This window comes from Sus scrofa, chromosome 8 (genome assembly GCF_054392235.1).
Source record: "Sus scrofa isolate SSC_HxYL_T2T_F1_AM1 chromosome 8, Sscrofa_HxYL_maternal_Yorkshire_Landrace_v2.0, whole genome shotgun sequence".
Taxonomy (NCBI): domain Eukaryota; kingdom Metazoa; phylum Chordata; class Mammalia; order Artiodactyla; family Suidae; genus Sus; species Sus scrofa.
The window spans coordinates 32,698,411-32,722,963 of record NC_139390.1 but is presented as its reverse complement, the minus strand read 5'-3'; the positions used below and the strand labels follow the sequence as shown (position 1 = coordinate 32,722,963).

The following is a 24,553-nucleotide window of genomic DNA, read 5'->3' as shown; positions in this document are numbered from 1 at the left end:
AGGCCAGGGATCAAATCTGAATCCTTATGGATGCTAGTCTGGTTCGTTTCCACTGTACCGCAATGGGAACTCCTATACGTTCAATTTTGATTAAAATCCCAGCAAGCCTTTTACAGCTTATCTTAAAGTTCATATGGAAGAATAAAAGTCCAAAAATGGCCAAAAAATTTCAAGGAAGAAAGAGATTTGCCCTTCCAGATATCAAGGCTTAATATATAGCAATTAAAACAATGTTATAGTGATGTAGGGATAAACAAATAGACCAAAGGAATGGAACAAATGCCCAGAAACAGACTCTCAGATATTGCAAGACAGTCTCTCACGGAAGTGACATTACAAATCAGCAGATGAAGGATGAGATATTTTATAAGTGGTTCTGGGAAAATCAGCTATCCAAAGGGGAAAAAAAGCATTAGATCTGTAGTTCGCTTGATAAAGATCTAAATACGAAATTCAAAACCTAAAAAACTTTTCAGAGACAGTGTAGCAGAATACATTTATAAAATTGGAGTACAGAAGCTTTTTGGTTTTTTTTTTTTGTTTGTTTTTTTTTAGTGTCGCACTCGCAGCATATGGGATTGAATTGGAGCTACAGCTGCTGGCCTACACCACAGCCACAGCAATGCCAGATCCAAGCCGTGTCATCAACCTACACCACTGCTCGTGGCAACACCAGATCCTTAATCCTCTGAACGAGGCCAGGGATCAAACCCACAATCTCATGATTCCTAACCGGATTTGTTTCTGCTGCACCACAACAGGAGCTCCAGGAAGGATTTCTTAAATGAGACTCAAGAAGCACAAAACATAAAATTGTTCATATACCTGCTGGGTTAAAATTAAAAATTGACTGTTGAAAGACATAATAAAGTTTACAAGACAAGCCATATATTGAAACATTTGCAATGCATGTGATTGATCAAGGATTTAGGGTCTAGACTTTTTACAAAATCATTAAAAAGCAATAAAAACAAAAGAAAGGCCACTCACTAAGAAAAGTGGCAAAGGAAATGAACAGGTAATTCATGGACGTGAAACTGGACTGTCCAATAAATATATGAAAATATGCCCAGCCTCATTAGTCAGAGGGATGCAAATTAAGGCCAAAAAAAAAAAAAATGCTATTTCCCTTCCATCAGAAGAGTAAAAATTGGAGTTCCTCATGGCTCAGCAGAAACGAATCTGACTACTATCCATGAGGACTCAGATTTGATCCCTGGCCTTGCTCAGTGGGTTAAGGATCCAGTGTTGCTGTGAGCTGTGGTGTAGGTCACAGATGAGGCTCGCATCCTGAGTTGCTGTCTGTGGCTGTGGTGTAGGCCTGCGGCTACAGCTCTGATTCGACCCCTAGCCTGGGAACCTCCATGTGCTGCAGGTGCGCCCCCACGCCCAAAAAAGAAAGGTAAAAATTAAGAAACCAGACATAGCATGTTTTGGGTGTAACAGGGGAAATAGGATTCTATATACTGATTTCAGGCTACATGGAGCAACCACCTTAGAAAGCAGTTATCTAATATCTAGAGAGTCTGAAGCTGCTCATGACAAAATAGAGCTTAGGGGTGAAGGGCAATCAAGTTGATACTTCCCCCGAGCGCTTCGTGAAGGGCAATCAAGTTGATACTTCCCCCGAGCGCTTCCTGATAGCGTTCCTCTCCTTCAATCCCCCCGTCCTGAATTTGCTTTCTTTAATCCTTTGCTTTGCTCTCTTAGCACATATTGCATGCCCGTAGAGACAATAATGCTTTGTTTTCTTTTCTTTCTTTTTTTTTTTTTTTGTCTCTTTGCTATTTCTTTGGGCCGCTCTCGCGGCATATGGAGGTTCCCAGGTTAGGGGTCAAATCGGAGCTGTAACCACTGGCCTACGCCAGAGCCACAGCAACGCAGGATCAGAGCCGCGTCTGCCACTTACACCACAGCTCACGGCAAGGTCGGATCGTTAACCCACTGAGCAAGGGCAGGGACCGAACCCGCAACCTCATGGTTCCTAGTCGGATTCGTTAACCACTGCGCCACGGCGGGAACTCCAATGCTTTGTTTTCTAACGTCTTTGGTATCGTAATGTATATGATCTTTGGAGTCGCGCTTCTTTCACCTAATGCTGTGGTTTCCGCGATTCATCAAATGCATGTGCGCCCTTCGTGGCACACTCGTTTTTCACCGCTAAAGGGATGCCGTGAGGGACATTCTTGAAAATGTCCTGTGGACACCTGCGAGAGCTTCTTGAGCTTCTCTGGAGTTTAGGCTAAGGTGTTTATGTTCCGGAAGTGAAACTGCTACATCAAGGGGTATGTTTCATCAGCTTCACCAGCCTTACCAGATAATGCAGAATTGTTTACCCATATCTCATCAGCTGTGTATGCGTTTCCACATCCTCACGAACACGCGGTGTTATCAAAGTTTACATTTTTATCAATCTCATGGGTACACAATAGCATCTCATAATTTTTATGTTAGAATTTTAATTATTTTTTATTGGAGTATAGTTGAGTCAGTGTTTTGTCAATTGCTGTGCAGCACAGTGCTTTAGTTATACATTCATATACATTATTTTTCATATTCTTTTCTGTTATAGTTTATCTCTGGATATTGAATACGGTTCCCTGTGCTCTACAGTAGGACCTTGTTTATTTGCAATGATTTTAATTTGCATTTCCTTCCTGCATAAAATTGAAAATATATATGTTATATATATATTTGCTACTCATGTTTTCTGTGAAATGCCTGTTCATGTCTTTTGTCCACTTTTCTATTGACCAGTTCTTATTCCTATTTTGGAGTTCTTTATATGGTTTGTATACTAACTTTTTGTTGTTTGTATGTGTGACAAATTTTTTTGCCTTGTGTCTTTTTAAAAAAACTTTATTTTTATGATAATTCCTTTTTTTTTAAGTGTTGTGTTCCTCAAAATTTTTATTTTCTTTTTACAGCCACACCTGCAATATATGAAAGTTCCCAGGCTAGGTGTTGAATTGGAGCTGCAGCTGCCAGCCTACACCATAGCCACAGCAACACCAGATCCAAGCTGTATCTGTGACCTACACCAAAACTTGCGGTAAAGCTGGATCCTTAACCCACCGAGCAAAGCCAGGGATCAAACCTGCATCCTCATGGATACCATGTCAGGAATTGAGCCACAGAGGGAAGTCCTGTAATAATTCTTAATATAACTGAGTGTTTTCTATTTTGGGGGAGTTAGGGAGAGTCTTATCTTACTGCTTTCTAATTTGCATTTCTTTGATCATAAGTAGACTGAACATTTTTTATGTTTACTAGTGATTTATATTTACTTTTTGGCAGTTTTTAAAATGTGCTTTTGCCCATTTTTCTATTGATTTGCAAAGGACATCGTATGTTAAGAGTAGTAACCCTTTGTCATGTTTGTTGGGAGTATCTCCCCTAGTTTTTCACTACTTTTCTTTTACTTTTTAAAATTACTGTTATTATTTTTTACCATGTCAGTGGCATGAGGAAGTTCCTGGGCCAAGGATCGAAACTGAACCACAGCAGTGACCTGAGCCATAGCAGTGACAACGTGGGATCCTTAACCCACGGAGCCACCAGGGAACTCCTGGTTAGTCCTTATTTTCAAATTTTCCTGGGCCATCACAGAATAGGCATTCTCCATTGTCTAATCAAATATTTTACTTATGTCCCAGAATAAGTAAACATGGTCATGCATGTAAACAAGATGCAGCGTCTCAATTTTCAAAGTGTCAGAAAACATAAAATACTTTCATCCCAGCTTTTTATGGGTTTGAGAGGAATTTTTGAAGCTCCAAGATCAGAGCTTGGGACAGTAATTAATGCCGTACCATTGAGGGGGAGGGTGTTACGCCTGATGAAGGGTCTGAGAGGGGATCCCACTGTTACACTTTACTTACTTTCAGCTGAGGCATTTTCTTTGTCTTCCTTTTTTCAGCCAAGGCATTTTCTAAACCAACAGGGCCTGCTGCCATAATTCTCTGTCTCCTTGGTGGACAATAAAGAAAAGAGATTTTCAAGGATTTCATGGACAATATCATAATTCCTGCTGAAAAAGTGAACTGCCCTGCTGAATGTATCACTGAATTCACTTATGGTGGGATGACTTTGTTGTATAGGAATCAATGTGGTGGGCCCTCAGTGCCTTCTCCCCATCAGAGTGGTTAGCCAGACGCCATACCTTTGTTGAGGCCTTGGCTGTTGAGTTTGAGAGAGTGGAAGACCCGAGTTAGTTTCCCCAGGTCTGGGAGACCAGACTTGGGGTTGGGGGAGGGAGGCTTTGGAGGTGTGTGTGTCAGGGAAGAGGTCAGCGGGGCTCTGGCCAGGGGTGCAGATGGCCTGGAGAGACACCTGAGCCTCCTCTCCAGCAAACACAATGGTCATGCCACCAGGGACAGCTCCAGTCTTTCATCCCAGAGTCAGAAGTCCAACCCCAGTGGATAAAAATGTGATACTAAATCTACCTGAGGTTGTTGTTGTTTGTTGTTTGTTTGTTTTTTTGGCTGCACCTGGGGCATATGGAAGTTCCCAGGCCAGGGACTGAATCCAAGCTGTAGCTGCAACCTATGCCACTGCTGTAGCAATGCCAGATCCTTAACCCACTGCACTGGGCTGGGAATGGAACACTTGCCTCAGCAGCAACCCGAGCTGCTGCAGCAACAATGCTGGATCCCTATCCCAACTGCGCCACTGTGGGAACTCCTATTTGAGTATTTAGGAGTTTATAAGGATAAACTTACTATAAAAAGAGTGTTCTGGGAGTTCCCGTCGTGGCGCAGTGGTTAACAAATCCGACTAGGAACCATGAGGTTACGGGTTCGATCCCTGCCCTTGCTCAGTGGGTTAACGATCTGGCGTTGCTGTGAGCTGTGGTGTAGGTTGCAGACGCAGCTCGGATCCCGCGTTGCTGTGGCTCTGGCGTAGGCCGGTGGCTACAGCTCCGATTCAACCCCTAACCTGGGAACCTCCATATGCCGTGGGAGCGGCCCAAGAAATAGCAACAACAACAAAAGACAAAAGACAAAAAAAAAAAAAAAAAAAAAAAAGAGTGTTCTGATCCCCATAGGAGTTCAGACTAAACCCTGCAAAGTCTAACTATGCTCAGGGCTCCGCCTCGTTGGTCTCACATGAAGTCCCAGACACTAAGGCCAGGCACAGTGGACACCAACTGAAGGCAGTTGGTGAAATATATGATCACGGAAACGCTTGCACTCATCCAGAGGAAGTGCTTACTCCTCTTCTACTCTCATCTATGAAATGGAGAGGCATACATTCATCTTCTCACATGCCACAAGAGCTTTTTGATAACTGAAACAATGTCTGCAAAAGTACAGTTGATAAGACGGTGCTAAACAAGTTGAGAAAAAAATTCTGCTTTGTGTATTTGCACACTTTTCTGTCCTTTTGAGGCATTCAGAAGAACAAAGGAAGCTCTTAAGGGGAAGGGCATAGTTCTGCAAAATGCTGAACATGGTCGGGTGCTTGTAAAATTGCAGTCTTTGATAATAATACACAAAAAATGCTACCCAAAAGTGTCATGAATTTTAGCAATATCACCTGCTGATTAATGGCCCTATTAGATTTCTCTGAATGACCCCAGACCCTCCAAAAAGAAAAATTTAGGTGGTAAATCTTTTTTTTTTTTTTTACATTCTTTTATTTTTTTTTTTTCAGCCATACCCTCTGCATGTAGAAGTTCCTGAGCCAGTGATCAAATTCAAGCTGAAGCTGTGACCTACATCACAGCTGCAGCAATGCTGGATCCTTAACCCACTGTGATGGGCCAGGGATTGAACCAGTGCCTCCACAGAAAGAAGCTGGATCATTGTCCCGCTGTGCCACAGCGGGACCTCCTATATTCTTTTTTTTAAACATTATTTTCTGTTATGGTCTATCCCAGGAGGCTCAATATAGTTCCCTGGATGGTAAATCTTTTTGTATTAGTCAAATAAAATGATTCACAGCAGAATAAGTTAGTAGCTGATAGGAAAAGAAAGGGAAGCTTTAGCTATAGGTTGAGGACTGGTGGCCTCAGAAAAAAATTGGAGTTGTGGCTGTATTTTGTAAAATCTCACAGTTTTGGCTGGCACTGTGTGGGAAAATGTTTTGAATTATTGTCAATGTTAAAAAAGCTGGGGATTTCATGTGAAAACAATTGGTTAGAGCCAGGTAGCTGCCTCCCCCTTTAGACAGAACTGTTCTTTTTTCAGTTTGCCACAGTCTGCACCACTCTCTATTACCCTCCTTGGCTTCTCATTTACGATGCCTCAAGTCACTTGCGTTTGTAACCCCTGACTTATATAAGGCTGAAGGATGGGGAGAGAGCCTCTGTGGTCCAGGTTAGGACCCTAAAAATGAGTCCTTAGGTCTTGAAGAGAGTCAATGGGAAAAAAGCTAGTTCAACATTATCCAAGGTAAAATGTTTTTTTCTTTTTTTTCTTTTTAGGGCCACATACCACGGCATATAGAGGTTCCCAGGCTAAGGGTTGAATCAGAGCTACAGCTGCCGGCCTACAGCACAGCTACCGCAACTCTGGATCTGAGCCGTGTCTGTGACCTATACCACAGCTCATGGCAACCTCGGATCCTTAACCCACTGAGCGAGGCCAGGGATCGAACACAACCTCATGGTTCCTACTTGGATTTGTTCCCACTGCGCCACAATGGGAACTCCCTACAATGTGTTTCTTTTAATAAAGACAGTCTTCATAGATGGCATGTTAGCATACTAATCTTTTCTGTTTTGAAACGCATTGTAGTTAAATAAGTTTTCGTTTAAATAACAATTAAAATGACAGACCTACTCTGGCAGCTGTTAAAACTCTCTTACAAAAGGCAAGGAATTCACTTTTCTATGGAAACAGTAGCAACTAACTGCATATTAAACTTTGTAAAAAAAAAAAAAGGAGCAGAATATAACTTGCAGTGGCACTTAGACTATTGCATCTTAAAATGATGGAAAGTTTCAAGGAATTTGATTGCTGTTAACCACCATCTACAAACTTAGGACACAGTGCTAGGCAAGATATGTGTGTTATTTTGGAAAGTGCACAGTATCCACAGGATGCCACAGTTTTGAAGCATGTTCTCAGATTCAACAAAGGGGAAAAAGGTCCTTAGTGAACAGACTGTTTTTACCCAGTGACAGGGAGCACTGGGGCAGTGCTGGGAAAAGTGGCAGAACACAGCAACTTTAAAGGATTTGACATGGTTTTCTCTAGCAAGTACTGGAGGTTAACCATCGTTTGGTTGTTTTAGACAATTTTCACTGACCTCTGCATGGTCTCCCCTGGTTATTGTGTGTCTCATGTCAAGGAGTTTGAATCCTTCCGTGGAAGGATTGTAGTGAATCCTTAGTGATTCCTACAATCAGTGAGTAACTTCTATTTGCCTTAAATAGTTGACCTCAAAATGCCTCCCTATGCAAATGCAAATATGCATCGTCACCATCCTCTGACTGTGATTCTGGATCAAAAGCTGCAAGAGAGAGAGTCTGATTCTTTTCCACCAAGTAAGAAACCCCACCTCCCGCCCCTCAAAAAAACCCAATGAAATACAAAGTTGATTTGAGTATTTTATTTATAAATGTACATTTACTATAAAAGCTGTTGCATTTTAGACAACTTTTTTTTTTCTTTTACTATTTCTCGGAGGCATTTTAGAATAAATATTTTAAATGAAGGTTAGTGTAACTGATCTAGAACATCGGCCCACCCAGAACAGTAACATTTTTTGGACGGACTCACATATAAGGGTGGATCATTTCAGCTTGTTAAGTCTTACACTGTGTATAGATAACTATAATACGTATTGCATTAACAACACTACATAGAAAGAGTGAAGAAATGTCGTGGAAGTTTGCAAGTGAAAAACAGAGTTACTCCTTTATTTTCCTTAAGAAAGAGAAAGGGCTAGCTTGTGAAATGTAAGGAAAAAAAAAAAAAAAAGATCTACTTCCTCAGGAACAATCAATCACTCACTTGCCCCATCTGTTTTTTAAGCAAACACATTTACATTGCAGCTCCATAGAGCAGAGCAGTTTTTTTTTTTTTTTTTTTTCCCTGGGATCTCAAAGATTATTTGAAAGGAAATAGATCATCTTCATTACGCTGCATTGGAAAAAACAAGATCTAGTCTGCCGGAGCTGCCATGTAACAGACTCCAAATGAAATATAAATCAAATATAAATAGAAACAGTTGGCAATTAGAATTTAGAAAATGTTGGAGATTATTCTGTGCTGGTGACTATTGTTCATTATGGAGAAGCACATTTCGCAGTTGGAGAACGGGGCTTTATTTTTCTTGACTTGATTCTAGCTTCAATACATGTACAATGAGTCTCGCTAAGAAATATGTATAAATGGGTTTGTGAAACCAGAAGAGAATGTGCGATAGTCATATAATCCTTACATAACAGATGGAGTCCCGCATGTAAAAAGTATTCTATAAAAATCAGTTATGAATGATCATCTTGTGTATGTTTTGCGCATCATCGGGGGTAAAGTACTCGGCTAGGATCATGCAAAGTGTAAACATCCACATTATCAAAATCTTTAATAAAACATGCAGGTGGTTAATCAAAATATTGGACTTAATCTGTACATTTGCAAAACTTTTTTTTTTAGTTTTTCTATTTTTCTTCTTTTTACTCTCCCCCTCCCCCCTTGTAAAACAGCGAACACCTCTATGGGAAGTCTTGAGACCTTGGAAGTGACTTCACTTCTCTTCAAAGTACTGCATCCATAATTCATCACCGACTGTGTGCAACAGCTTTGCATTTTCTAAGGCACAATTTGTAATGAAATGATGTGTAAATTCCAATCTAACGACAGCTCATCCAAATGACAACATGGTCAAAATATCTCCAGGGGCTGAGGAAATTTCTGCACTTAACATGGAATCTGCATGCAGAGGAGCATCTAGCATGTAAATAAATAATTGCTAGCCATACTCAATAGGACACAGGAAAAAAAGGATTGCTTACAGAACAGAAAAAAACATCTACTCGATCTCCTTTAATGACTACTATTAGGAGTCTATCCAGAGTCTACATTCACAAAATGTCATCTTCACTTATTTGCCATCCTTTTAAGGCAGAATAAATAGTTCCCCTTTCCCCAGTCTTACAGAAAACAGCCTGGAGATCTAAAGCATGATGCTTTCTAGTCACTTGATGCTTTTCTTGGCCAGATGAAACTCATCACCCAGGGCAAAAAAAAAAAATTAAACCCGCTCTCCACGAGAGTTCCTTGCTAAACTTCTCTGTGAGCAAGGTCCAGAATTCTTGGTGGTGAAGAGAGCTGGTTGGTGATGGAGGAGAGTGAGGGCGGGCTGGCAGGTGTCCATGAGGGTGGCCAGGGCACGGTGTGAGCGGTGGGTTCTTGCTGATCACGCGCTAGTGGCTTATCACATCATGTGCCATTGGGATTCTATGAGGATGGACTTAATGCTTTTCTTTAGCCATCTGGGCTTCAGTCCCCCCAAAGAGAACACGCAGGCAAAGCTGAGCAGTGGTCACACCCAAAGATGGGCTAATCTCGATGAGAATGGCCATCACTGACTCACGACTCTTGAGCAGATTAAACTTCCTCACCGATTTTGGTAATAAGTTGGGAAATGATGACTGAATTATGTCCCTCTGGTTTCATCCTATCCTCGGGCAATGTCCCAGAGTGTAAGTCTAGCCAATGTCGCAAGGGTTCTCTCTATTGGATGGGTCAGCCTGTAGTAATGGCATAACTTCCAAAGTACACAAAATCTAATACTAATGGTGCAATAATTTATTGGTATGACTTCCACCTCAAAAGGTAAGTAACACAAACGTTTCAGGATTACAGTATATATTATCAGGCTAGCATCTCTGCATTAAAAACAAGTTATAGCTCGGAGCTAGACAATGTGATTTTTAGTGTCTGAAATGCATTAATTGTATGCGCCTGTCTCAGAAGACTGCATGTCTCAAATTGGCATGTCCTGCATTTTCTGCAGCTCAATTCTGTAAACATAAAGTGTTTCATTCCTAGAAATGCTATTAAAAAAGAAAAACAGGTTTATTGCATCATGAATCTCATTAACTCCCAAAGAGAATAACAAATTTTAAACGGTAAGCCTGTGTGACCACACTAAGACCTTTTTAAAAAACTATTCAGGATCATCACAATTCAATATTTTTTCTGTATATGTTGTGCAAATGCCAAAAAAAAAAAAATTTAAAAATTAAAAAAAAGGAAAAAGAAACCAGGAAAAACACAAACACTGTGCTGCAAAAGAACAGATACCATCTTTTAGGATAGCCTTTCAGAAATTAGATGAATGCTGAGGATCCCCTGAATTGGGGATGTTGTTAAACAGGGAATTGCCCGCGGACACCCTCAGTAAGGAAACGGTGAGTGATCTGGAAGCCTGAAAACCACATCACAAGGTTGTGGGTTGGCCAGCACCTGGGAGAAAGGAAACAGAGCAATGCTTGGTTAAAGCAGTCAACCACTCTGGCATTGGAGCTTTTAACATTTCTGAAATTAGCAGTGACCTCTGCCAAAGTCTCTTCCCTCAAGGGAGGGTAAGCCTGTGCCACCACACTACTCAAAGTGTGGTCCAGGGACCAGCAGTTTTTGGCATCACCTGGAGTTTCTTAGACATGCAAACTCTTTTTTTTTTTTTTGTCTTTTCGTCTTTTCTAGCGCCACACTCGCAGCATATGGAGGTTCCCAGGCTAGAGGTCGAATCAGAGCTGTAGCCACCGGCCTACACCACAGCCACAGCACTGCCGGATCCTTAACCCACTGAGCGAGGCCAGGGATTGAACTTGCAACCTCATGGTTCCTAGTCGGATTCATTAACCACTGTGCCACAATGGGAACTCCCAGACATGCAGACTCTTGAGCCCCAAGCCAGAAATGAACCAGGAGCCCAGGTGATTCATATGCACTGTAAAATCTGGTTGAAATCCTCTGGATTTCACCCTAAACCCAAAACGTGTTCACCTCCAACAAGTTGTTTACTTTGTCTTCTGGGGCAAATAAGCAAGAAAATAATCTCTCTTCTCTCATTTTCTTAGGTTTTGATTTGATTTCTTTAAGAATAAATATCTTTTGAGGTCGAATCAGAGCTACAGCTGCCAGCCTACACTACAGCTGCTGGCCTACACTACAGCCACAGCAACACCAGATCCAAGCTGTGTTTGCGACCTACACCAGGGCTCACAGCAACGCCAGGTCGTTAACCCAATGAGGGAGGTCAGGCATCGACCCCAAATCCCCATGGATACTAGCTGGGTTCTTCACGCCCTGAGCCACAGTGGGAACTCTAAGAATAGATATCTTGCAGCAGAAGAATTTGACAAAATATCTATAAATAGAATTGTTGTACTTAGCAAATAAAATACGGAACACCCAATACAATTTGAATTTTAGGTAAACAAAAAATACATTTTTAAAGTATATAGCCTTGGGATATTTGGGATATGCTTGTGCTAAATCCTGAGCATGCAATATTTGCGACAAACGCATACTAAAAACAAACCCCCCCAAAACAACACATTGTTTATCTGAAATTCAAAAGCATTTAACTGGGCATCTTGTATTTTATCTGGCAACCCTATCTTGAAAGGATGGTGTGGGTTCCATACGTCCTGCTGAAACCTGAACAAAGTTTCGCCTTCATTTTCGGCACTACAGTTGTGATGAGGCAATTGCAACATTGGAAACGACCCCCAGAGATTTTGAGTTAAGTGCATTTCATGAGCGTGAACAATGGAAGAGACACAAAGACACAGTCATCCAACACCCAAGCACAAATGGCACCAGTTAAACATGGGGCAGCTTGATTCTCGACAGGTAATTTGTTTTTCACTTCGGTTCCCATTTACATATGAACTTAAAAACAGTTTACATGGCTTTTAGGAATTGCATTCTAATATGCTGTTATGCAATTTTTCCTCTCCAAGAGAAAAATTTCATTGAAATGCGACTAGTTACTTGAGGAAAACAGGATTATATATTCAGATTTTATTATTCCGCACGATGACATTATTTTGTTTCGCTTAGGATGCCTATGATGTAAGCCGCCCCGCACATCTACCCATCTCCCCTCTTCTCAACTCAGATCAAAATCAAATTAAAAAAATATAGTTTTAGCCATTTTCCCATTCTTACTCTTTCATTGCATCTGGGTATATTCAACCAATTCCAGTGTATTGACTGACTTTCCCCAGCCAGTTATTTTCCTCTCCCCCTATTCACTCTGAAGGTACAGCTTTTTTTTTTTTTTCTTTAGGACACTGAGAAAGAAATAAGCAGTATTTTCAGAAATGTTGGTCTTTCTCCCTGTCACGTATTAACTTAAAGTTTGGCCTAAAAGGATACTAACATTTAGCTGGAAAAAGAAACATGAGAGAAAAGTTAGGAAATTCAGAAAAATCATTGGAGGGAAGGTAGCTATTATTGATCAATATTAAAACATAATCTGGGGAGTTCCCGTCATGGCTCAGCGGAAACGAATTTGACCAGCATCCATGAGGATGCAGGTTCCATCCCTGGCCTCACTCAGTGGGTTAAGGATCTGGCGTTGCCATGAGCTGTGCAGTAGATTGCAGATGCGGCTCGGATCCTGAGTTGCTGCAGCTGTGGTGTATGTAGCCAGTAGCTACAACTTGGATTGGACCCGTAGCCTGGGAACCTCCATATGCCACACTTGTGGCCCTAAAAAGACCCCCCCCAAATGAAACTATAATAATTAATACTGATACTAGAGAATAAATAGGTTAATGAGCCCTAATAAAATACCCAGGAATAGACTCAAATATGTATGGGAACTTAGTTTATGAAAAAAGCTGGCATTTCAAATCAATAAGAAATTAGTTATTCATTCAGTTATAGTCATATAATTGGCTAATTGGAAAAAAAATAAAGCTAATGTCTACCTCATTTCTTACTATCAAATACATTCCTGATGCCCACATGTTTACATGCCAAAAAGAGAACAAAAAACAATTCTAGGAGAAATCTCAGCTAAATTTATCTGTACCCTTGGAGTAGTGAGAGTTTTTCTAAGCAGGACACAAAACCCAGAATCCAAAAAGGAAAAAAAAAAAAAGAAGAGATATGTTTAATTACCTAAAATGAAAATCTTTTCTATGAAAAAAACAGCACCAAGTGGGAAGACCAATGATAACTCTCAAAAGTAGTAAATATAAAATAAAAGGAAAATATCCTTAATTTACAAAGAACTCATAAATATCAACTGCCAGTAGAACAATGGGCAAAGGACTAGGAAATATAAATGTTTTAACAGGAAAAAAATAAATGATGAACAAACCTATGAGAAGATGTTTAAACTCATGTATAAAGACTACAGATCAAAGCCAAGAGTTGCTTTTTTTTTTTTCCTCGCCTGGCAGAGAAAAAAAACTTTTAATAGTTTGATGATGTCCAGAGCTGACATAAGGATGGAGAGAGAAAGAGGCTCTCTTATATGCTTTGCAAGAAGTGTGCACTTTTCTGGAAGATAATTAGGCAAGCTGCCTGAAAATTTAAAAAGTACATGCTTTTTAACTCAGCAGTCTCACTGCTGGGAACGGACCCTGTGGAAATGCTTTAAAATGATCATCAAGACATACATACAAGGATGTTCACTGGGGCATTTAAAAAATAGTATAAAAAAACTGGAAATTACTCAAGTGCTCATTTATAGAGCATTAAATTATGCTAAGTCCACACAGTGGGACTGTATGGAGCTATTAAAAAACCATTAAAAAGAATGAGGAGAAAGAACATGTAATATGGAAAAATTGTCAGGATATATCATTAAGTTAAAAACAACAGCAACAAAAATTAAGTACCACTGTGGCTACGCCATTACTTTTGTGAAATAAAACCCAACACATATGCAGGTATATGTGTGACACATACGCATCTATGTGTGTATGTGTAGTGTGTGTACACATACAAATATATGTGCTGCCTCTTTTCCCGAGAAATTAGTAGAAAAATCAGTATGGTTAACTTTGAGAATTTTAATTTGGTATCTCTAAACAAGCCAATTTTTCTAAACTTTTACCAGTTATAATTTCTATTTATTCTTTTGATTACTGATTTTGGTTATGCAGGCAGAGAGATAATGGTACCTTGGCATTCTAAAAAACATCCTAGTAAAATATCGCATCAAAAATATTAAACACACGAAGAAAAAAAATCATTTTATCTTTAGTCTACCTCCAATCACCTTATTTTTCATCTTACAAGACAGGTACAGGCACTCCACACACAGGTCTTGCCTTCAGATTTGGAATTGAAAGCAGTTAATGCCCTTTGCATTTGTATATACAAGAGAAAGATTGCTGGCCTAGATCTGAAAAGATTCCAAAAGAAATGACCTGAATCCGCCTAACTTTTCAATTAAGATAAAAATCTGGATGAAAACAAGTCACTGTCACGCAGAGGTGGGTTCAGGTTTGTACTTTGCTGGTATCCTTCAAGCACTTCGAATTATGAAAGAAATTCAGATTTACAGCACTTTTCAAATCTGGCTCAACAGGCCTGCGACCCAACAGCGCCCTCTTGTGGTTCTATGACTCACATTCAGTAGGTCACAGGGGTTGCAAAAAACTAATTTTTATGTTAGATAATAAACAAAAATCAGTTCAAATCCCGGGGCAAAAGGGTTTAATTTTGGAGTTCCCATTGTGGCGCAGCAGAAATGAATCTGACTAGTAACCATGAGGTTGCCGGTTTGATCCCTGGCCTCGCTCAGTGGGTTAAGGATCCGGTGTTGTGTGAGTTGTGGTGTAGGTTGCAGACCTGGCTCTGATCTGTTGTTGCTGTGGTGTAGGCCGGCAGCTGTAGCTCTGATTCAACCCCTAGCCTGGGAACCTCCATATGTCGCAGGGGCGGTCCTACAAAGCAAAAAAAAAAAAAAAAAAAGTGTTTAGTTTCCCTTTTTAATGTATAAAAACAATACAAACAAATAAAAATATAGTTTAAATAGAATATAATTATATACTATATATGTATTCATGTATGCATGTATATATATACATAGTATACCATTTATCCCATATTTTTATATGTATAATACATAGTATAAAAGTTAATGTCTATATTTAATACTAATATTTAGTCCAGTTTGATGGCAGCAGCTCTAAGTTGGGACTGTTCAGACCCTAAGTCAAATGTATATCATCGATTGAGACCATCAAAGTTTGATTACATTTTTATTTCCCATCATGTTAAAACAGACACACCTTCTTCCAAATTTACTAAATCTATAGCTATAAAACAACTTAGTTTCAATTTTTACTCTTAAAATCTTGTCTTGCAGATTCAGAGACCTACAAAAGTGCCGCTTCGTTAATTTGAGAAATAAAAAAAAAATCTTGAATTTAACTTCATCTCTTCACTCTCATTTTTTAAAAGCGTTTCTGACTGGTGAATGTGAATAGAAGAATCAACCTGCCATCCAGGTTATCCACCAGAAGGTTATCCTCCATACTTAATGATGAGCAATGAGAACGGATTCCAAGGCCAGCCACTAGCGAGGTTCAGATTTTCTGAACAGCAGCTGGGCAACAGCACCCCCTGGTGGCTCCCCCAAATAACATGCACTTTCTATGGTAGGAGGTCCAGACCAAGATGGGAGGGCAGGCTGCACAAGGGAGCCTCAAGGCAGCACATACTGGATCCGTTCTGATTAGCATGTATTGAGGTATTTTGGAGGAGGGCATGGATTCACCAAGGAGGAGAACTCGCCATTTTGCCTCTCAAAGAACTTTCAACTTAGTTGGGAACAAGCCCACATTATTCTGTAAAACTTCTGAATGCAGGCATGTAGATACCGAGGAGGTGGTGCTGGATTTGATGAATGGTGGAGAATCATTCTTCACACTTGAACCACCCTCCAAATGCTGCTGGTCTTCTAAAGAGATGCCTCAATGAATGAAGAGGGTGTCAGAGATGTTGTATTAGCCGAGTATTTTGTCGAACTCTCTATGCTGAACTCAGGCCATGTCAAACCTGGTCTGCTGTTTTGTCTGCTGGTGTATTAATGTCCTTCTGGATAAAAAGGATTTGGCCACGTTGTAACCATAACTTCCAGGAAGAAATGCGTGGTAAATAATTGTTTATTTTATTGTTTATTTATTATTTCTTTTACCTGGATGCTAATAAATCCTTCGGGGTGGGATCGCCAACTGATGGGAAGAAATAGTTGCATTCCTAAATTGCATCCTATGAAAGGCACATATGCTTGCGCTCATTCATCTCAAGGTTACCTCCCCCCCATGCCCGACCCCCGGCTCAGGACTTACTTCTGGATCGCATGTAGCAATCGTTACAATTTAGAAGACCATTGCGAATCCTAACATCCGTCCCGCTCACTGCATCTCCAAGCTGTCCTTTGCAAATTCCACACTGTAGGGGAGAAAAAACAGAGGTTACGAGATGCATAAGGAATTGTTTCTTTACTTTTTAAATTTATTTTTATGTATTTTTGGTCATGCCTGTGGCGTGCAGAAGGTCCCAGGCCAGGGACTGAACCCCGTGCCACAGCTGTAACCAGAGCCACAGCAGTGACAATGCTGGGTCCTTAACCTGCTGAGCCACCAGAGAACGCCAGGAATTGTTTCTTTATAATGCTTAGCTGTTATTCACATGAATAGCATAATAATCACTTCTACAACCTCTACAGTTGTTGAGTGTCTACTCTGTGTTAGATGTTGCAACAAGCGTTGACTTCCAGCAACAATATACTTTCAGCCTTTTATCCTAACTCCTGGCATTCTGCAGAGAAGGACACCAGTTCAGAGTCGTTAGTTGACTCGTCCGAGGTTATGACAGTGGTATCGGGTTGATCCCAAAGCCTATCATACCAGTTCTCAATCAAGGTGGAAGGACCGTTTTGAACCGATTAAATCTAGTGGTTTTAAATAAACACATGGCCAATGGATTATATATTGAAACTTGCTTCTGAGTACTCTTCAAATGCGTCTCAGCATTGTCGCTAAGTTCTACCTGACCGAAATTATTGGGAAATAGCTTTTCCGCTTGATGTTTCCACGTTAAAGGTGGTGATACCTAGAGGAACTTATCTGCCGAGTGCAGAAGGAGGCTGCGGGGATACACTGTACTGGCGCAACCAGAGAAGGGGGCCGTGGGGGTTGGTTCACGCCAGCTTCTTGCAGGGATTAGGGGGCATCATCATCATCCAGCCCAGGAAAACAGGGGCAGCCCCAGACTGATGCTCGCAGGTCACCTGAGGCAGAGGGAGGCTTCATCCAAATGATGTCACAAGCTGCATCTACATCAGAAGGGTAGGGGATGCAGCTAAGAGGTGATGCACTTTCAAGCATCAGGTCAGCTGCAGGCAGCGAGTGATGAGAGGGAACAAAGGCCCTGACAGCTAAGAGAAGTCCCCTATCTGTTGAGAATCTGCAGACTCTTTGCCACCTTGATTCTTTTGAGTTCTGGTAAAATTGCTGAGAATAAACAGTGGTCTTGGAACATAGTATTTTGGTATTACCACGAAACTTTAGAAAATATATACTTTGAGCCTCCAAACACTCCTAGACAATTTAGGATATACCTTATCTATGATAATTTTACAATATGAATGTTATTAACTCTAGTCTAATTAGTATCAGTATTGTGTTTTGTCGATGATAATTTTTGGTTTCTAGTGATTTCTGACATTGTTAAATTCATAATTTGGGGACAGCTTCACTCACTTTCTCTCAGCTTATAGGTAAACTGGGAAGTTTCGTTTTCGTTTTGTATTGTTTTAATTTTATGGCCACACCCATGCTATGTGGAGGTTCCCAGGCCAGAGACTGAATTGGAGACACAGCTGTGGCAACGCTGGATCCTTTCAACCCACTGCACCATGCTGGGAACTCCAAACTGGGAGTTATTTGAAATCCTTGCATTTACTTTGTAGGGGAGGGGGCAAAACAAAAAACAAAAAACAAAACAGGACAGAAGTTCCTGTCATGGCGAAGCAGAAACGAATCCAAGTAGGAACCACGAGGTTGTGGGTTCCGATCCCTGGCCTCGCTCGGTGGGTTAAGGATCTGGCATTGCTGTGAGCTGTGGTGTAGGTCGCAGATGTGGCTCGGATCCTGCATTGCCATGGCCAGACAGCTGTAGCTCCGATTTTGACCCCTAGCCTTGGAACCTCCCTATGCTGTAGGTATGGCCAATATCCAAGAAGGACAAAGAAAGCCTGTCAGAATTATAAAGAGAAAGGAAGGATTCTTTTTCAGAGAGAGAAGGTTTGGCTTCAAAAATGATGTATTGATTTAAAACACATTCGTGGGTTAAAGAAGGAGATGCTGATGGCGTCTGACTTGTAAATTTTATAATACACCAGACATGAGGGGTCAGCTCCCCTGTTTATCAGCAGGAGTTTGGGGACTAGAATTCAGGTCTCCTCATTTTCAGTTTTCATGAATTCATTCAGCTAAAAATATTTAGTGATAACACCTCGGATAGCGACAGAGGAACCAGAGAGATGAGCCAGACAGACATGGTCCCTGACCTCATAGAGCTTGTTGTTTATGAGAGGAGATGATAATTAATTCAATAGAGAGTGATGAGGACCACAGAAGGTTCTCTAAGGACCTGTGACAAAGGCAACTTGGTGTGGCAAGCAGGGCAGCTTCTCGAGGGAGTGGTACTCGGTCTGTGATTACAGACATACTGCTTTGAAGACCTACAATTTTGCAACCAGCCATAACCTCTTCATGGGCACAAAACCTTCCATTAGATCAAAGACCAAAAAAACTCTGAATTCTCACAAGCATTTGAGAAGCAGCAAAGATGTTATCTTCCAGAGTTCCTGTCGTGGCGCAGTGGTTAACGAATCCGACTAGGAACCATGAGGTTGCGGGTTCGGTCCCTGCCCTTGCTCAGTGGGTTAATGATCCAGCGTTGCTGTGAGCTGTGGTGTAGGTCGCAGACATGGCTTGGATCTGGCGTTGCTGTGGCTCTGGCGTAGGCCGGTGGCTACAGCTCCGATTCGACCCCTAGCCTGGGAACCTCTATATGCCGCAGGAGCGGCCCAAGAAATAGCAAAAAAAAAAAAAAAAAAAAAAAAGATGTTATCTTCCAAATGGGTCCCTTTGGCGTTAAAAGAATCTGACGGCTGGCTGTCCCCCAGGCCGGGGTTCTCGGCCGCCTGTTAGAGTGTGGACTCTTTAGCAACAAAAACTGTTTTACAAAAACACGTCGTCACGCAAACCTGTTTTGCTTCCTCTGAAGCCAACATCCCAGAGGGATGCAGGGTAGGAGCGCTTTGCCTGGATGGATGGACCCCCCACGCACTTCTGGGCGATCCAGAGTCGAGGGGGCCTCACGAGCAAAGGCCGTCGGGACTTCCAGGAGGTTTTTCCTCCAAGGCCATCCCGAGACTGGGCTTAGGGAGGAGGCGGTGAAGACATACCCTGAAGCACTGGATGTGGAAATAGAGACTGAGGGTCTCGATGATCATGGCAGCTCCTTTACCCAACGGGAGCCCGCACGAGGAGCACAGCTTCTTCCCACTTATAGACCTAAGTGGCGAAACACACATCATGAGAAGCTGTTCCATTTACCGTTGTTGGTCAAACACACAAACCTGGAGCCTCATGCAAAAAAAAAAAAAAAAAAAAAACAAAAACCATGGGTTTTTTAAAACATCATGAATGAAATGACAGTTACTGAATGATGAGTAGGGATTAAGCATTAGATATAAGATGCAGACAATTGACAGAGTCAATATAATAGGCCTGTGTGTGTGTGTGTGTGTCTGTGTGTGTGTCTGTGTGTGATTCTGTTGGTTGTTATAAAAAGTTCATGTCAGAGTCTATTCAACAACAGTGATCAAATGCCTTGAAACGACTCGATGTATTTATCACGTTTCCTTAGGTTCCTAAATGACATTCAAGTTTAGCTTTACTAACATTTCAATGTTGGGTTAAATTTTTCTGTAATTGTTCATTGGCTCACCGGGGCATTTCTTTTTATTTATTAAAAAAATTTTCTGGAGTTCCCGTCATGGCGCAGTGGTTAACGAATCCAACTAGGAACCATGAGGTTGCGGGTTCGGTCCCTGCCCTTGCACAGTGGGTTAACGATCCGGCGTTGCCGTGAGCTGTGGTGTAGGTTGCAGACGTGGCTCGGATCCTGCGTTGCTGTGGCTCTGGTGTAGGCCGGTGGCTACAGCTCCGATTCAACCCCTAGCCTGGGAACCTCCATATGCCGTGGGAGCGGCCCAAGAAATAGCAACAACAACAACAACAAAAGACAAAACAAAACAAAACAAAACAAAAAAATTTTCTGGGCATTCCCCTTGTGGCTCAGGAGTAATAAACCCAACTGGTATCCATGAGGATGTGGGTTTGATCCCCGGCCCTGAGCAGTGGGTTATTGATCTGGCGTTGCTGTGAGGTGTGGTGTAGGTCGCAGATGTGACTCGGATCCCACGTTGCTGTGGCCGTGGTGGAGACCGGCAGCTGTAGCTCCGATTTGACCTCTAGCGTGGGAACCTCCTTATGCTGCAGGTGCAGCCCTACAAAGAAAAAAAAAAAAATTCTGGTTGTTGTTCAAAAGTTAAGAGGAGACAGCCCAATAGCTGCCAGGCAGCTATGGGATTAAATCTCTGCTGTCACCTAGTTCTGGGATTTGGTGTGAAGAACTCACATTGGTTTCTGTTTCACCTGCCTTAGCCAGGATGGCTGCCCTCTAAGGCAGCTTTCCCACCACTAAGATCAGACAGCAGTGATGCCAGCTGTCGGGACAGCGCTTAGAATTACCTAAGAAATCTTAAAATAGGCACTATCATTTGGATGCAAACAGGATACCAAGAGACAGAAGAAACAAAAGGAAGGCAAGAGAAAAAAGGAAGAGCTGCCCTTAGCAAGCTCTATTTATTAGGATTTCCCTCTTATCCAGTAGTTAAATGAAATTTCTAAATCAAAGAAAACCTCTGGGTACTCAGTAGTTTGTCTCTCCAGGGGATGGAGCTCAGGCAGCTTTTAAGAATGTCACGGGGCCCAATTAATGTCCATATGCAATCGTTAGAGAGCTTGAGTGGAGTCAGAGGAAGGATGAGGTTTCTCTCCTCAGCCCCCGCCTGGTTCCCTGTACGAGCCATCGGCACATCCTGCCTTGAAGGACCCAGCTGTCTTGGAGGGAAAGGCGCCGACTTAGGAGCCCAGCAACTGTCTGGTGGATTTTATTATTAGATTATAGGTTCCACACAATGTAATTAAAGCCCCATGGCCACGGCCATGCCAGCGTCACACACTTGGCTCTTTGGATCGTGGGCTGATAGTCTTTAGAGGGATGAAGATGTGCTATGTGTGCTTCACTCTCGCCTGTGTGGGTAGGAAGAGACTTGGATGGACAGATGGACAGATCGCTCACGATCACCTGGCGAGCATGGATTATGACTGTGCTCCGCAGGCTCTAATCAAAACAAAGCAGCCCCAGCAAGGCTTGCTGACCTCTTGTACCTGTTTGGTGACTGGCCAGGAGGGGTAGGGGAGCAGGGGGACAAGTGCCCAGCCTGGAAGTTCTCTCGAGGGCTTTTCCTATAATATGGGAAAGGAGCCAGACATCATGACAAGTAAAGAGAAGCCCAATCCCACAAGAAAAATTATTTTAGATAAGGAAAAAAATAAAAACCCTCTGTTCCCTTGACAACCAAATAAAAGACCACAGTGTGTCCTAGTGGTAATTTTTAATAAAGACAAAAAAAAAATTCTGCCTAGCAAATTGTGCAGACATTGGCTGTTATCAAAACCAGGCTGGCCTTGACGTTCCCATCGTGGCGCAGTGGAAACGAATCTGACTAGTATTCACGAGGATGCAAGTTTGATCCCTGGCATTGCCACAAGCTATGGTGTAGATCACAGATGCGGCTCGGATCTGGTGTTGCTGTGGCTGTGGCTGTGGCTGTGTCTGTGGCACAGGTTGGCAGCTGCGAGCTCCAATTCAACCTCTAGCTTGAGAACCTCCTTATGCCACGGTTAAGGCCCTAAAAAAGACAAAAAATAAAACAAAACAAAAACACGCCCCCCCCAATAGGCTGGCATTGTTGAACAGAAAATAGTTAAAATTGCACGCTGAGTTAGACAAATATAAAAGGGGTGGGAGGGGAGAGCTGAGGGGGGATGTAGAGACGAGCTCTTGAAGAGACCCCAGACATAAGGGCAGGGGCATAGGAGGTCTTTGCAGTGAGGTGGTTTCCATTCCTGTTCATAAATTTGTATGGGTGCATGTGATTCGGGGTGATGTTCAAAACATCTAATAATCACTACATCACGAGTACAAAGCAGAACGGTCCCCAGCCAGCACCTGCTGGCATGGATTTATAGGTGCTATTGGTTACACATGAGCCCTGTCTGTGATTCAGCTGTCAGTTCTGGGCTCTTGCTTTTAAAAGTTAATTTCATTGGTAAAGAAAGGAATAGAACTCAGAAAAGAACAGGGAAAAAGAGAAATGCCAAAATAGAGGCCAACAGAGTGTAGGGCCATCAATTTTGTAACTGCTTTAGAAATAATTCCCTGAGCCCCTGACCTCCCACCCCAGACAGAGCTGGTCTTCTCCAAAATATCAGCTGTTCACGGAGTACCCTAAATTATAAGGACCATTGCTTTAGAAAGAGTTGAAAATCACCACGATGACAAATAACTCTGATTCCTTCTATGTGATTTGACCTTCTATTAATTCTGCGTGTCATCTAGACAGAGAGAAATGAAATTGGATAGACCTAAGAGAAAAGGGGGCAGTAGCTCAAAACTGTATTGAAAAAAAATGTGACAAGGAAAAGACGATAAAAAGATGAACTTATAGAACAACTTATTGTCGTCATTATCCCTGCCCACACTGTATAGTACTTATTATTTGCCAGACACAAAACCCTATGAAGTAGGTACTACTATGATTTCCATTTTATACATGAGGAAACTGAGGCAGAGAAGGATCAAGCATCTAGCGCAAAGTTCTAGGCAGGCAAGTGACAGAGTTGAAATTCTGAATACATTTGGTCTGGATTCAAAATTGTGGCTCCAGGTAGAATGACTGGTTAAAATATAGTGAATACTATCTTTTAAAAACCGATTATAAGGAACCTCTGGCTCAATTATGATCTTATCTTGGAACTGTGGTTTCACTTTGAATCCCTTTACCATTCATCCAGACAAGTACTTTACATAGCAGTTATTTAATTTCTGCGAGCCTCAATTTCCTCATCTGTAAAATGGGAACAAACACCTAATAACATTATTGGGAGAGTTCGAGTTAATGCATAAAAATAAGAGGAAAGAGATATATGTAAACCCTTCAACACAGTGCCCGTTATACTGACATGCATCAAAAATGATGGCAATAATTTTTATTGTAAAAAATACAACTGTTACAAAAATAGAATAGAGCCTGGGGTAGTCACTCAAGGGGAAAGAATGATAAGGAAAGGAAAACATTTTTTTTCCCTTGAAAGAACATTTATCCATAGGCTCTGAAACAATTTAATTCACTTAAATAAATTGCTGATGCAATAGGCTTGCAAAGTCTTTCCAATGTTTGTATTTGTGGGTTAAAAACATCACTTTGCCTCTGTTAAGTTGCGAAATTCCAAGTAAATATTTACTTGCCAGGAAGAATGTCCCAAATTTCTATAAATATGTGTCACTTGTCAGTGCCAGTAATGGAGTGAAAGCACAAAAACGCTGCTGACATCCTGCCATCTCATATGTTTTCATTTCCCCCCTTCTTAGTCAAAAAAAAAAAAAAAAAAAAAAGAAAGAAATTCCACATTCATGTTTTTGGTTACTCACTTCCGCCTTTCACTCGGAGATTCAATCTGATGGTTAATGCTTTTGTCCAACGGAAGAGTTTTTGGCTTCACATCTTCTAAAATGTGCATTGGTGGGTTTGATACTTGCTGATTCTGCGATGGATCTGAGGCCAAGTAAAGATCATGTACTTAGATACATCTGTCTGTATCACAGGGCGGGGTGTTTGGGGGGGGGGTCTTACAATAATTGAAACATGGGGGTTGGTCTTTTCCACTCTTACCCTGAGCTGGCTGTGGGTTCATCCCACAGTGTGAGGCCCCAGCTTCTGCATCCAGCTGATGGTCCTGATAGATTCCTTTTGATGCAGGGTTCTCCGAATGAGTCAAGACTCCTTGAGTCAGGCTGTTAAAATAAATAAACGTATTTCAGAACAGAGATACAAGCAAGCAAATGAAACTTATAGATCCTATCCCTTAGGTCAGGGAAGTACTAGTTACAATCTGAGAAAGGAAACAGGGCTAACTAAATCTTTATTTTCTTTGTTGTAAACTAGATTTAAAATGGATTAAAAATACTACAAAATGCTGTGCATTTTCATTATCCATCAATTCAACAAACTCGAAAAGCCATCATTTCTTTTTTTTTTTTTTTTTTTTTGGTCTTTTTTGCTATTTCTTGGGCCGCCCCTGCGGCATATGGAGGTTCCCAGGCTAGGGGTCGAATCGGAGCCATAGCCACCGGCCTACGCCAGAGCCACAGCAACTCTGGATCCGAGCCGCGTCTGCAACCTACACCACAGCTCA

The 24,553-nt window shown here is 41.6% G+C and overlaps 1 protein-coding gene and 1 long non-coding RNA gene across 51 annotated transcripts in view; both read right to left on the bottom strand.

The window, feature by feature from the left end:
* Positions 1-8,981: 8,981 nt before the first annotated feature.
* The window catches only part of LIMCH1 (LIM and calponin homology domains 1), a 357,562-nt gene continuing 341,990 nt past the window's right edge, over positions 8,982-24,553 (bottom strand). For 32 of the 50 annotated variants that reach the window (XM_084971782.1, XM_084971783.1, XM_084971784.1 and 29 more), the window contains 5 exons: positions 24,031-24,152; positions 23,790-23,913; positions 19,411-19,519; positions 16,283-16,385; positions 8,982-10,421 (listed from right to left, as the gene is read on the bottom strand). In XM_084971782.1, the coding sequence (XP_084827908.1) occupies positions 10,396-10,421; positions 16,283-16,385; positions 19,411-19,519; positions 23,790-23,913; positions 24,031-24,152 (484 nt within the window). In that variant the 3' untranslated portion in view covers positions 8,982-10,395. Of the gene's footprint in view, positions 10,422-16,282; positions 16,386-19,410; positions 19,520-21,454; positions 21,542-23,789; positions 23,914-24,030; positions 24,153-24,553 lie in introns of all 50 variants that reach the window. The other 18 variants (XM_084971777.1, XM_084971778.1, XM_084971785.1 and 15 more) reach the window with 1 other exon arrangement.
* Positions 15,174-16,207, bottom strand: LOC146400409 (uncharacterized). The gene is made up of 2 exons (XR_014812357.1): positions 16,129-16,207; positions 15,174-16,028 (listed from the first exon to the last, which is right to left on the bottom strand). It is a non-coding gene; the product is annotated as an uncharacterized LOC146400409 (long non-coding RNA).